The 12500-nt window shown below is 44.4% G+C and overlaps 1 protein-coding gene across 3 annotated transcripts in view; it reads right to left on the minus strand.

Annotated features, from left to right (window-relative positions):
* LOC103036555 (serine-rich coiled-coil domain-containing protein 2) overlaps positions 1 to 8187 on the minus strand; it is a 12164-nt gene extending 3977 nt beyond the window's left edge. Inside the window, exons 1-5 of one of the 3 annotated variants that reach the window (XM_049474163.1) lie at positions 7910 to 8187; positions 3668 to 4618; positions 804 to 921; positions 411 to 589; positions 9 to 60 (exon numbers count right to left, since the gene is read on the minus strand). In XM_049474163.1, coding sequence (XP_049330120.1) covers positions 9 to 60; positions 411 to 589; positions 804 to 921; positions 3668 to 4588 — 1270 coding nt within the window. In that variant the 5' untranslated portion in view covers positions 4589 to 4618; positions 7910 to 8187. Of the gene's footprint in view, positions 1 to 8; positions 94 to 410; positions 590 to 803; positions 922 to 3667; positions 4619 to 7909 lie in introns of all 3 variants that reach the window. The other 2 variants (XM_049474162.1, XM_049474164.1) reach the window with 2 other exon arrangements.
* Between the last annotated feature and the right edge of the window lie 4313 nt (positions 8188 to 12500).

Genomic DNA, 12500 nt, shown 5'->3' on the forward strand with positions numbered 1-12500 from the left:
GTGTGTACCTCTGTATGATGCTCTGTTCTGAGGATGATCCGTGGTCAGTATCTTGTCGTTCTGCAGATCAAACACATGATTTTTCTCTCCGTCCTGAAAGAGGATGAGTAGCTGCAGCTATAAACTAATTCTGTGACTTCATCAGTGAGACAAGATAATATTTCACGAGAGATAAGAGGACGATAATAGTTCTATCAGTTAACATTTTCAGTTTAGCCACACCCACTCTAGAATGTTCACGCCTCGGGTGGAGCAGATCTGAACTGATGAATCAGATTTTCCCGCCGCTCGTTTGACAGAGTGAATATTTCCATTTAGTTAAAATGTTATGTTGACCAATAAAAATAAAACTGAAAAACTGATATGATATTGTGCTCATCCAGAAGTTGTGTAGATGTGTAAACACTCACCATTCTGCTCAAGATGCTGCAGCTGCAGTGCTGTGAGTGTGTGTTGTGTGTGTCAATGTGTGTGTGTGTGTTTGAGTGTGTGTTGTGTCCGAGTGGCTCCATCATCTCTTCGTCCCATATGTATGTTCCTCCAGAGCTGGAGGGCGAGAGCTCCAGAGAGGAAAAGCTCACAGCGCCACCTACAGACAGAATCAGACATCAGACTTTATTTTATGAAATATTATCTTCAGTCATGTAATTAAATTTTAATCAGTTTTAATCTGTTACAATTTTGAGAATATAATCTGATAATTAATCATGATTTTATTCCTAATGCAGGGATTTTATGAAGGTGTGTCAGCGTGGGTGTGGCCAGATGCCTGTTGTTAGGTATACTGTTGTGTGATTGGTTACCCATGTGATCAAAGTCGTCCAGCAGGTCCTCACAGGTATAGTTTCTATCTGAGGAAGCAGAAGAAACAGACATTTCCTCTGATCCGTCAGGAACGTCAGCTGGAGACGATTTCCCAAACTGAACAAAACAAATACAAAAAAACAATCAATTTTTCAGCTTCACCCTAAATAACCCCAAATCAAACACCTGACTGTAGTCTTGGGAACCGAGGCTGTGGTTCCATGTTGACACCAAAGTTCTAAAAGAATGACCTGTTCTTTTTTGGTACCAGATTTAAGATTCAAAGAGTTTATTGTCTTGTGCACAGTAAAAAACAAGTTTCCTCGTACCAAAAGAAACTGAAACTACAGCCATTATAAATACAGGAGATACAGCAGATTCCTCCAGAACTGATGGGAGCAGAATCATTAGGGGATTCGAGTGAAAGAAAGGGAAGGTAAACCCAAAAGCACCAGGAATCAGATAATCAGAGATCAGAATGGAAATGGTGATCAGAAGCATCTGGAACAAACTGATCTAAACACTTCAAACACAGATCAGTACACAGTGTTGATCATCTGTAATGTTTCGGTTATTGTTAGTGAATCGTGTTCAGAAAGTCTAATATTAGCTTGTAATTTTGGTGTGAATGTTTGTAATGTTCAGTCTGGGAACCACTGTTGACATGCTGCATCATGTGATTCTGTTTCAGAACACAGTATTGTGTTATTAAAAAAAACATCTTTCAAAGAGTAATTCCAACTTGTTTATTACAATTTGCAATAATTATTTATGTTTTAGGCAGATGGGCATTGAACATTTCAGTTTTTATTTCCAGGTATTTACATCTGGATCTGATACACTGTTTAAAAGAACCACCTTCTGTCTGAACAATTTTCTTTTGAACAAAAGTATTGGAACAGATAAACTAAAAAGATCAAAAGTAAATAAAACTTAAAGGTCACCTTCCGTCGTTTTTTCTTTCATTTTAAAATGTCTAGTTGTGGTCTCTAGTATGAATGAATGACATGTGAGCCGTTTTTGTAAAAAAAAAGTGCTCAGGTGTCTCTGTATAGCTCTTTTTTAATGGACTGTTTTAGGGGTGTGTCCAAAATGACCGGATTCCAGCTTTGCTCATGAATATTCATACATGCAAACAGCATGCAAATATCTCTCCTCTGATTGGCTAGGAGCACTGCGACGCCCCTCCACCGCTCTGCCGCTCACTGCCTCCCACCTCCTAACTGATGAGCGGTGATGTTGCGTCGCTTCAGCTCTGCCTCTGGGAGTTTCTCGAGCCAAGGTGGGCTGGTCTGTGAGTTTCTGCCTACGTAGGCAGAAAGATAATTCAAAATTCACCCGTTTTTCGGAGGGGGGGAGGGGGGATTTCTTTGCTTAGCTCCTGCAGACAATGGGGGCTGCAAAACAGTTTAATGTGCAGGTGTACACATTCAACTCGGAGAGACCTACTGTATTCCACAAAAAACAAGAAAAATCGGATTTTCGCGGAAGGTGAGCTTTAAGATACATATTATTTTCTTGTAGTAACTGCATGATGTCTGTGATCCACTGACGTCACTAATCTTCTACATTCTTCTATAGTGATGCTTTTGCAGGTTCATGATTGTTTGAGGGGGGGTGGGGGGGTTTACTCCCTGCAGTCTACCAGCAGGTAAAACGCTCTATAGAGTTTAGGTCTGGAGATTTATTAACTCAGTCTAAAACCTTTTATTTCTTACCCCTGATGATCTCCTCTGTAGTTCTGCAGTGGGTTTTGGGTTTTTATCTTTCTGTATGATGAAGGATCTTCCCATCAGTTTGGTTCCATCTTTCTTTAAACTGACAGATAAAATGTTTCTGTGGATTTCTGAGTTCATTAAACATTACTTTACATTTGTCTCTGTACTTCTTGGTAAATTCCAGCCTGGTATTCCTTTTCACCTTCTTAATATTATTTTAATCTTTTGGTAAATTCTCTGTACTTTAGTTCATGAAGTGAACGGTAGATTGTAATCTTCACTCCTGTCCTCTGGAGGTTGTTGCTGATGTCACTAACAGTTAATTCATGTTTTTTCTTTACATGAATTTACAATGTTTCTGTTTTATCAACTGCTGTGGCTTTTCCTGGTCTACCTGTTCAATATCTGTTATTATTTTATTCTTCAGGACATTCTAATCGGTTGTTTTGGCTATACTAGACAGTATTTGTGGTCTAATGGTTCTATATTTTCTTATATTCACAGCTGCTTGTTTTTCACCCACAGACTCACAGCTCTCTGGTTTTCATGTTACTGGTTACTCCTCTAACTAGAAAAGCTCAGTCTGTACAGATAAAACCCAAATCTAAAACTGAGCGTTCAGACATTCAGAACTGTTTATTTACTGTTTGAATAATTAATGTATCAGAACTCTGAACAACAAAACCTGACAGTAGCAGTCAATACTTTTACTCATAAGAATAATGGGTGGGTCTGGGTTCAGACAGAAGATGCTTTTTCTAAACTGTGTATCAGATGTTAATACAAAAATTGGAAATAAAAAAATCAAATTAGAATCTTTTGTCTCATATTCATCTATAATATCACACCCAAATGTTTCAGTTTACAGCAGAAATAAAGAGATCGGCCTCACTAGTCCAATACTTTTGGAAGGTGTATGTGTTTTACTAAGAAAATGGAAAATAACACTTTAACCTTTATCTTTGGATTTTTTTGTGTTGAAATACATTTTTTGTGGAATCAAACCAGATCGAGAATCATAAAAAATGACCAGCATTGATGCAAACTAACAATCTGGTATCGGATCTGCTACCTGACAGGAATGGACATTAGCCAGCATAAATGACCTGAACCTAGATTCCACCCTCAGTCTCCACTACACTCACCTGCTCACCATCCGGACCGGACCCTGGTGGGGTTATTTCTTGGTTCGTCCCTCCCACATGTGGGCGCTGTGGTTTAGCAGTGATCACATGGGACAGTGTGTGGCTCAGAGACAAGGGCTTCCTCAGCACATTGCTGGAAAGTGAAGGTTTCTTTGAGCCACTAGGGGGCGTAGAACACCCTGAAAAAGGCGCTCTAGCAGATAAGTGATCAGTAAAACTCTTCCCAAAGCCAACACCCAGTCTACTGCTACTGATGCATTGTGGGGGTTTGAGTCCCAGCATTCTAACAGGGCAGAGCTGGGTGTTGGGTAGAGGCTTGGCGAGTTCTACGGCCTTGTTGAAGGAGAAGGATCGTGGAATGGCTGAAGATCCAGGCAGACGCTGTCTGAAGTGACTGAAACTTTGTGAGCGCACCATCCCGCCAGAATGAGGAACGCCGTTACTGGAGCTCGTATTATCTCTCGACTTCTGGAGTCTCGGACCTCCACCGATAGAGTCTGCAGTTCCATTCTGGGTCAGTTTAAAGCCACAAGGTGAGGTAGAGCCGGTTTTAGTGTTTGAGGTGGACCTCAGGGATTCAGGTGCTGGTTTTGGACTTCCTGTTGAGGCAGATCTGTTTCCTGTCTTTAGTGAGGGGTAAGGTTTCTTGTTCGCTCGAGATCCTGGAGAGTGAACGACACGATTCTCTCGTTTCTCACTGGGAAGCTCCTGATTTGGGGGCGTGCCAGAGCTGCCATACTTTATGGAGCTGGACGAGGGCCGAACCACTCCACTGAACTTTCCAGAGCTGCTCCTGACCTCGGGGGGCAGCCGAGAGTGGACGGTACCATTTGGCAGAGAGCCGGGGGGGTTCACAGGCCGAGAACCAAACTTTGGTAGTCTGGAAACTGTAAAGGGTTTACCCAAAGCCTTGTGTTCCATCAGTCCTGCAGGAACGCATGAAGAACTGAACTAGAAAAAGAGAGAATATAACCAGAAACATTCACACACTGACCCACATTCAGCTCTGAGATTATACTGAGAGAGAGAGAGAGAGAATAATCCCTCTGTTTTTACTAAAATCAGGTCAATCTCAGTCGCACGTACAAATCTCCCCCTCTCTTTTACTCTGTACACACACACTCACTCACACACACACTCACTCACACACACACTCACACACACTCACAGACTGGAGCACATTAATGAGATTAGTGTGTTGTGGGGAGTCCAGACACCATCTGTCCACACACACACACACTAACCCACACACACACACTCACCCACACACACTAACCCACACACACTAACCCACACACACACACTCACCCACACACACACACTCACCCACACACACTAACCCACACACACTAACCCACACACACACACTAACCCACACACACACACTCACCCACACACACACACTCACCCACACACACTAACCCACACACACTAACCCACACACACTAACCCACACACACTCACTCACCCACACACACTCACCCACACACACACACTAACCCACACACACTCACCCACACACACACACTAACCCACAAACACACACTCACCCAAAAACACTAACCCACACACACACTAACCCACACACACTCACCCACACACACTAACCCACACACACTAACCCACACACACTAACCCACACACACACACTAACCCACACACACTAACCCACACACACTCACCCACACACATCACATTACAAATCAGTTCTGCAGTTGATAAAACCCAGAACCTGAAGCAGAGCAGAGTTAATAGTGAGACATGTAAAAAGTGTAAGTAGTGTAAACAGAGTGAGCAGTGTAAGCAGTGTAAGGCAAAGAGTGAGCAGGATAATTAGAGTAAACAGAATATGCAGAGTGAGAGGTGTAAGCAAAGTGAAAGGTGTGAACAGAGTGAGAGATGTATGCAGAATGAGCGGTGTTAGGATAGTGAGAGGTGTGAGGAGAGTGAGGTGTGAGGAGAGTGAGAGATGTGAGAAGAGTGAGAGATGTGAGGAGAGTTAAAGGAGTGAGAAGTGTGAGGAGAGTGAGGTGTGAGAAGAGTGAGAGGTGTGAGTAAAGTGAGAGATGTGAGGAGAGTGAGAGGTGTGAGGAAAGTGAGAGATGTGAGGAGAGTGAGAGGTGTGAGGAGAGTGAGAGGTGTGAGGAGAGTGAGAGATGTGAAAAGAGTGAGAGGTGTGAGGAAAGTGAGAGATGTGAGGAGAGATGTAAATAGAGTGAGAGGTGTGAGAAGAGTAAGAGGTGTGAGGAGAGTGAGAGGTATGAGGAGAGTAAGAGGTGTGAGGAGAGTGAGAGGTATGAGGAGAGTGAGAGGTATAAGGAAAGTGAGAGGTGTGAGGAGAGTGAGAGGTGTGAGAAGAGTAAGAGGTGTGAGGAGAGTGAGAGGTGTGAGAAGAGTAAGAGGTGTGAGGAGAGTGAGAGGTGTAAGAAGAGTGAGAGATGTGAGAAGAGTAAGAGGTGTGAGGAGAGTGAGAGATGTGAGGAAAGTGAGAGATGTGAGGAGAGATGTAAGTAGAGTGAGAGGTGTGAGAACAGTAAGAGGTGTGAGGAGAGTGAGAGGTGTAAGAAGAGTGAGAGGTGTGAGAAGAGTGAGAGGTGTGAGGAGAGTGAGAGGTGTGAGGAGAGTGAGAGGTGTGAGGAGAGTGAGAGATGTGAGGAAAGTGAGAGATGTAAGAAGAGTGAGAGGTGTGAGGAAAGTGAGGAGAGTGAGAGGTGTGAGAAGAGTGAGAGGTATGAGGAAAGTGAGAGGTGTGAGGAGAGTGAGAGATGTGAGGAAAGTGAGGAGAGTGAGAGGTGTGAGGAGAGTGAGAGGTGTGAGGAAAGTGAGGAGAGTGAGAGGTGTGAGGAGAGTGAGAGGTGTGAGAAGAGTAAGAGGTGTGAGGAGAGTGAGAGATGTGAGGAAAGTGAGGAGAGTGAGAGGTGTGAGGAGAGTGAGAGGTGTGAGAAGAGTAAGAGGTGTGAGGAGAGTGAGAGATGTGAGGAAAGTGAGGAGAGTGAGAAAGCTGAATGTTAAATAATGTGTTCATTTGTCCTATTACATAAAACACACTAAATTATTATGCTACGGTCCACTAAGCATGTGTGTGTGTGTGTGTGTGTGTGTGTGTGTGTGTGTGTGTGTAAATTTCCCGCAGGCGGGACAGAGTGTCTTCTGCCTGACTGCACACATCACTACAGTCGTGCACTCGTGTATCAGAGTCACAGTATCTGTTAAATCAGCTCAGACGGATCATGTGACCACAGTCTGGACTGAAGTCAGAAAACCTACAGAATATTAATATATAAAATAATTTCTATAGAAATGTTTAATATTCTATAATTATCCTATAAAATCAATCAGCCCTTAATGATTTTCACAACAGTCCTGCACTTCCTCTCATAATCTACACTAACTCACTAAAGTAAACACACCCATCAAATTATTATATTTTATTATATCTTTTCCTAGGAATCACTAAAGATATGATACTTTAATACAACGTAAAGAAGTCAGTACTCAGCTTTATCAGTAATTTATAATACTGGTGTAGTGTCCTGTAGTAAACTATAGTGATCTATAGTACTGGTGTAGTGTCCTGTAGTAAACTATAGTGATCTATAGTACTGGTGTAGTGTCCTGTAGTAAACTATAGTGGTCTATAGTACTGGTGTAGTGTCCTGTAGTAAACTATAGTGATCTATAGTACTGGTGTAGTGTCCTGTAGTAAACTATAGTGGTCTATAGTACTGGTGTAGTGTCCTGTAGTAAACTATAGTGATATATAGCACTGGTGTAGTGTCCTGTAATAAACTATAGTGATATATAGTACTGGTGTAGTGTCCTGTAGTAAACTATAGTGATATGTAGAACTGGTGTAGTGTCCTGTAATAAACTATAGTGATATATAGCACTGGTGTAGTGTCCTGTAATAAACTATAGTGATATATAGTACTGGTGTAGTGTCCTGTAGTAAACTATAGTGGTCTATAGTACTGGTGTAGTGTCCTGTAGTAAACTATAGTGGTCTATAGTACTGGTGTAGTGTCCTGTAGTAAACTATAGTGGTCTATAGTACTGGTGTAGTGTCCTGTAGTAAACTATAGTGGTCTATAGTACTGGTGTAGTGTCCTGTAGTAAACTATAGTGGTCTATAGTACTGGTGTAGTGTCCTGTAGTAAACTATAGTGGTCTATAGTACTGGTGTAGTGTCCTGTAGTAAACTATAGTGGTCTATAGTACTGGTGTAGTGTCCTGTAACTTTACCTTCTGTTGAGATCAGAGCTTCTGGTCTGTTGATCTTGAGGTTTGCAGATCTGGAAGAGCAGGACTGTCCTGCACAGGTTTGAGATGATGAACGTGATGAAGGTTCTGGTTCTGGTTTTGCGGTTTTCTCCTCATCCTCACTAACACTCCCCCCGCGGCTCGTGGCTCTGTTCACTTGCGCGCGCTCCAGTGTCCCACTTCAGCGTTCAACAAAGCTCTCTCTCTCACTCACACACACACACACACACACACACACACACACACACACACACACACACACACACACGGACATCATCTAGCCCCGCCCACATGTGTATCTCGCGTGTGTCCACTAGATGTCACAGTGAGCTCGCGCTGTTTAAGTTCTGAAATTTAGAATCTGATTTATAAATTGTATTTACCTTCACTGTGATAAATAGAAAATCACACCGCAGATTGAACAGAGTGCTGAGAGTGAGCAGAGTGCTGAGAGTGAGCAGAGTGAACAGAGTGCTGAGAGTGAGCAGAGTGCTGAGAGTGAGCTGAGTGAACAGAGTGCTGAGAGTGAGCAGAGTGCTGAGAGTGAGCAGAGTGAACAGAGTGCTAAGAGTGAGCAGTGTTGAGAGTGAGCTGAGTGAACAGAGTGCTGATAGTGAGCTGAGTGCTGAGAGTGAGCTGAGTGAGCAGAGTGCTGAGAGTGAGCAGAGTGCTGAGAGTGAGCAGAGTGCGGAGAGTGAGCTGAGTGAACAGAGTGCTGAGAGTGAGCAGAGTACTGAGAGTGAGCAGAGTGCTGAGAGTGAGCAGAGTGCTGAGAGTGAGCAGAGTGCTGGGAGTGAGCTGAGTGAACAGAGTGCTGAGAGTGAACAGAGTGCTGAGAGTGAACAGAGTGCTGAGAGTGAGCAGAGTGCTGAGAGTGAGCTGAGTGCTGAGAGTGAACAGAGTGCTGAGGGTGAACAGAGTGCTAAGAGTGAGCAGAGTGAACAGAGTGCTGAGTGAGCAGAGTGCTGGGAGTGAACAGAGTGCTAAGAGTGAGCAGAGTGCTGAGAGTGAGCAGAGTGAACAGAGTGCTGAGAGTGAACAGAGTGCTGAGAGTGAGCAGAGTGCTGAGAGTGAGCTGAGTGAACAGAGTGCTGAGAGTGAACAGAGTGCTGAGAGTGAGCTGAGTGAACAGAGCGCTGAGAGTGAGCAGAGTGCTGAGAGTGAGCTGAGTGAACAGAGCGCTGAGAGTGAGCTGAGTGCTGAGAGTGAGCTGAGTGCTGAGAGTGAGCTGAGTGAAGAGTGCTGAGAGTGAGATGAGTGCTGAGAGTGAGCTGAGTGCTAAGAGTGAGCAGAGTGCTGAAAGTGAGCAGAGTGCTGAGAGTGAACAGAGTGCTGAGAGTGAACAGAGTGCTGAGGGTGAACAGAGTGCTAAGAGTGAGCTGAGTGAGCAGAGTGCTGAGAGTGAGCTGAGTGCTGAAAGTGAGCAGAGTGCTGAGAGTGAGCGAGTGCTGAGAGTGAGCGAGTGCTGAGAGTGAGCAGAGTGCTGAGAGTGAGCAGAGTGCTGAGAGTGAACAGAGTGCTGAGAGTGAGCGAGTGCTGAGAGTGAACAGAGTGCTGAGGGTGAACAGAGTGCTAAGAGTGAGCTGAGTGAGCAGAGTGCTGAGAGTGAGCTGAGTGCTGAAAGTGAGCAGAGTGCTGAGAGTGAGCGAGTGCTGAGAGTGAGCAGAGTGCTGAGAGTGAGCGAGTGCTGAGAGTGAACAGAGTGCTAAGAGTGAGCTGAGTGAGCAGAGTGCTGAGAGTGAGCAGAGTGCTGAGAGTGAGCAGAGTGCTGAGAGTGAGCCGAGTGAACAGAGTGCTGAGAGTGAACAGAGTGCTAAGAGTGAGCAGAGTGCTGAGAGTGAGCAGAGTGAACAGAGTGCTAAGAGTGAGCAGAGTGCTGAGAGTGAGCAGAGTGAACAGAGTGCTGAGAGTGAACAGAGTGCTGAGAGTGAGCAGAGTGCTGAGAGTGAGCTGAGTGAACAGAGTGCTGAGAGTGAGCTGAGTGAACAGAGTGCTGAGAGTGAGCAGAGTGCTGAGAGTGAGCAGAGTGCTGAGAGTGAGCGAGTGCTGAGAGTGAACAGAGTGCTGAGGGTGAACAGAGTGCTAAGAGTGAGCTGAGTGAGCAGAGTGCTGAGAGTGAGCTGAGTGCTGAAAGTGAGCAGAGTGCTGAGAGTGAGCGAGTGCTGAGAGTGAGCAGAGTGCTGAGAGTGAGCGAGTGCTGAGAGTGAACAGAGTGCTAAGAGTGAGCTGAGTGAGCAGAGTGCTGAGAGTGAGCAGAGTGCTGAGAGTGAGCAGAGTGCTGAGAGTGAGCCGAGTGAACAGAGTGCTGAGAGTGAACAGAGTGCTAAGAGTGAGCAGAGTGCTGAGAGTGAGCAGAGTGAACAGAGTGCTAAGAGTGAGCAGAGTGCTGAGAGTGAGCAGAGTGAACAGAGTGCTGAGAGTGAACAGAGTGCTGAGAGTGAGCAGAGTGCTGAGAGTGAGCTGAGTGAACAGAGTGCTGAGAGTGAGCTGAGTGAACAGAGTGCTGAGAGTGAGCAGAGTGCTGAGAGTGAGCAGAGTGCTGAGAGTGAGCTGAGTGAACAGAGCGCTGAGAGTGAGCAGAGTGCTGAGAGTGAGCTGAGTGAGCTGAGTGAACAGAGTGCTGAGAGTGAACAGAGCGCTGAGAGTGAACAGAGCGCTGAGAGTGAGTGAGTGCTGAGAGTGAGCTGAGTGCTGAGAGTGAGCAGAGTGCTGAGAGTGAGCGAGTGCTGAGAGTGAGCAGAGTGCTGAGAGTGAACAGAGTGCTGAGAGTGAGCGAGTGCTGAGAGTGAGCTGAGTGCTGAGAGTGAGCTGAGTGCTGAGAGTGAGCTGAGTGTATTGTTATTATTTTTCATAATAATCTTGTTTCATTAGTTTAGCAAAAGTTGTTAATTGCAATTAATGCCAATAAAGCTACTTTAAATGGAAAATTGAGAGAGAGAGGCGGAGATAGGGAGGGAGAGAGAGGCGGAGAGAGGGAGGGAGAGAGAGAGGGAGAGAAGGGGACAAATTTCCTGCAGCCTGACAGTCGAACGAGAGAGAGAAGAAAGGGAGGAAAGTGAAAAATAATAAAAGAAGAAAGGAGGACAAACACAGGTAAGAAATTCAAGAGACAAAGTGTAACTGAGTAAGTGAGTGAGTGAATGAGTGAATGAGTGAGTGAGTGAATGAGTGAGTGAGGGAATAAGGGAGTGAATAAGTGAGTGAATAAGAGAGTGAGTGAATAAGTGATTGAATAAGAGAGTGAGTGAGTGAATGAGTGAGTGAGTGAGTGAGGGAATAAGGGAGTGAATAAGGGAGTTATTGAGTGAATACGTGAGTGAGTGAGTAAATAAGTGAGTGAATAAGAGAGTGAGTGAGTGAGTGAGTGAATAAGAGAGTGAGTGAGTGAGTGAGGGAATAAGGGAGTGAATAAGTGAGTGAATAAGAGAGTGAGTGAGTGAATGAGTGAGTGAGTGAGTGAGGGAATAAGGGAGTGAATAAGTGAGTTATTGAGTGAATACGTGAGTGAGTGAGTAAATAAGCGAGTGAGTGAATAAGGGAGTGAGTGAATAAGTGAGTGAATGAGTGAATAGGTGAGTGAAGGAGTGAGTGAGTGAGTGAAGGAATAAGGGGGTGAATGTGTGAGTGAGTGAATGTGTGAGTGAGTGAGTGAGTGAGTGAATAAGGGAGTGAGTGAATAAGTGAGTGAATGAGTGAGTGAGTGAATAAGTAAGTGAATAAGTGTGTGAGTGAGTGAGTGAATACGTGAGTGAGTGAATAAGTGAGTGAATGAGTGAATAAGTGAGTGAATGAGTTAGTGAGTGAGTGAATAAGTGAGTAAGTGAGTGAATGAGTGAGTGAATAAGTGATTGAGTGAATAAGTGAGTGAATAAGTGAGTGAATAAGCAAGGGAATGAATAAGTGAGTGAGTGAGTGAATAAGTGATTGAGTGAGTGAATGAGTGAGTGAGTGAGTAAGTGAGTGAATAAGTGAGTGAATGAGTGAGTGAGTGAGTGAATGAGTGAGTGAGTGAATAAGTGAGTGAGTGAATAAGTGAGTGAGTCAGTGAATAAGTGAGTGAGTGAGTGAGTGAATAAGTGTGTGAGTGAGTGAGTGAGTGAGTGAATAAGGGAGTGAGTGAATGAGTGAGTGAGTGAGTGAGTGAGTGAATAAGTGAGTGAGTGAATAAGGGAGTGAGTGAGTGAATGAGTGAGTGATTGAGTGAATAAGTGAGTGAGTGAGTGAATAAGTGAGTGAGTGAGTGAGTGAATAAGTGAGAGAGTGAATAAGTGAGTGAGTGAATAAGAGAGTGAGTGAGTGAATAAGGGAGTGAGTGAATAAGGGAGTGAGTGAGTGAATAAGTGAGTGAGTGAATAAGTGAGTGAGTGAGTGAATAAGTGAGTGAATGAATAAGTGAGTGAGTGAGTGAATAAGGGGAATGTGTGAGTGAGTGAATAAGTGAGTGAGTGAATAAGGGGAGTGAGTGAGTGAATGAGTGAATAAGTGAGTGAGTGAGTGAGTGAATGAGTGAGTGAGTGAGTGAATAAGAAAGTGAGAGAGTGAATGAGTGAGTGAATAAGTGAGTGAGTGAGTG

The sequence above is a fragment of the Astyanax mexicanus genome, unplaced genomic scaffold (assembly GCF_023375975.1).
Source record: "Astyanax mexicanus isolate ESR-SI-001 unplaced genomic scaffold, AstMex3_surface scaffold_62, whole genome shotgun sequence".
In the NCBI taxonomy this organism is placed as follows: domain Eukaryota; kingdom Metazoa; phylum Chordata; class Actinopteri; order Characiformes; family Acestrorhamphidae; genus Astyanax; species Astyanax mexicanus.